Here is a 1,436-nt window from a genome sequence, read left to right as displayed (position 1 = left end):
AATTCTATGATTCTATGATTCTATAAATGCAGCACTTGTGGGGTCTGGGTGATCAGGTTATCACATCCCCACCCACCACCTCCAAGGGGAGGGTAGGTGACATGGCCACCCATGGGGGACACCGAGTGGTACCCAAATGGGGTTGAGGCCCACCTGGAGGTGCAGGTGTGGGTGTCACCTCCAGTGTCATGTTGTCCCCAAGGGGTGAGGACACAAAGGGGTAACACCAGGGGTGGTAGGAGCACCTATAGGTGCCACTGTCAGATGTGGTCACCCCAAAGTGGATGAAGGTGGCTGTGCCCCAGCATCAGGGTTCTGGTGCTGGACAGGGGCTGAACACCCATCCTTGGGCAGGAGGATGGAGGCCTCATAGTCCCTATTCCAGCAGCGGATGGTGACATTGGTCCCTGTCCCCACATGTTCCTCAGGGTGAAGGGAGATGCTGGGTGGTGGGAAGCTGTGATCTGCATGAGGGGAGGGGACAGCAATGGGACAAGGTCCTGCTGGGAGCACCCAGAGCCATCTGCTGTCCCCAGTCCCCTCACCTGTCACTACCAGCTCCACGGGATCACTCTTTTCCCATTTCTCCTTTGACTCAGGCTCCCGGTACTGACACTGATATGTCCCCGCATGTTCCCGACTTGTGCTAACAAAGGAGAACTCGACCACATTGTTGTCCTTGTATTTGCTGTGTGTCTGACCTTCAACCTGGTACAGCCAGACCCATGCAGCCAGCCAGGGCAGGTGGCACCACAGGGTGACAGTGTCCCCCAGGGACAGCCCCTGGCTGGGGTGCAGCCACAGGGAGGGTCGAGGCACTAGGACAGGGGACAGCAGGCAGCCTTGTCCCTGCACACCCTCCTCAACCCCACTGATGGATCCCTCCCAACGCTCCCCTCCCTCTGTCTACATTCTCCCCCTCTCCCTATACTCACGGTGCTGTTCCCTGCTTGCTGCCATCAGGCACCAACCTGCAAGGGACATGGTCCTGGTTCCACAAAGGGCCACCAACCCCCATGGCACAACATCCCCATTGTCACTCACCCAGGATGAGGACCAGCGCCATTGGTGCCATGAGGCAGGAGCAGCTTGGGGACAGAGAGACTGCAGTGGGCACAGGAAGCGGCTGGAGAGCTGCTGTCCGTTCCTCTTGTGGTTGTAGTACTGTGATGTCATCTCCGCATGTTGTATTACTTGCCCCTGATCACTAATTAGTGACTGTGACCACTCAGTGCGACACACGATCCCCAAAGGGCTGCCAGCTTAAAGCCATCTCAATGAGCCCCGCCAGCTCCAAGGCTGGGATCCGTATCCCCCTTGCAGACAGGTAGGATCCATCTGCAGCCATCAGCCAGGTGCCGAGTTAAACTGCCCCGTGCTCTGTACCAGACTCCCACCAGGATGTCAACCTGGCTGCCCATCCCCCTCAACCTTAC

General features: G+C 57.9%; 1 protein-coding gene across 1 annotated transcript; it reads right to left on the bottom strand.

Annotated features, from left to right (window-relative positions):
• Positions 1-41: 41 nt before the first annotated feature.
• On the bottom strand, positions 42-1,066 carry LOC110391808 (leukocyte immunoglobulin-like receptor subfamily A member 4). Its single transcript, XM_021383753.1, is given in 4 exon segments — positions 42-297; positions 300-464; positions 546-842; positions 1,045-1,066. Coding segments are annotated over 4 exon segments (729 nt in total). The 3' UTR covers positions 42-52.
• Between the last annotated feature and the right edge of the window lie 370 nt (positions 1,067-1,436).

This window comes from Numida meleagris, unplaced genomic scaffold, assembly GCF_002078875.1.
Source record: "Numida meleagris isolate 19003 breed g44 Domestic line unplaced genomic scaffold, NumMel1.0 unplaced_Scaffold520, whole genome shotgun sequence".
NCBI lineage: Eukaryota > Metazoa > Chordata > Aves > Galliformes > Numididae > Numida > Numida meleagris.
The sequence above is the reverse complement of the archived record's forward strand: the minus strand, read 5'-3'. Positions and strand labels throughout refer to the sequence as shown.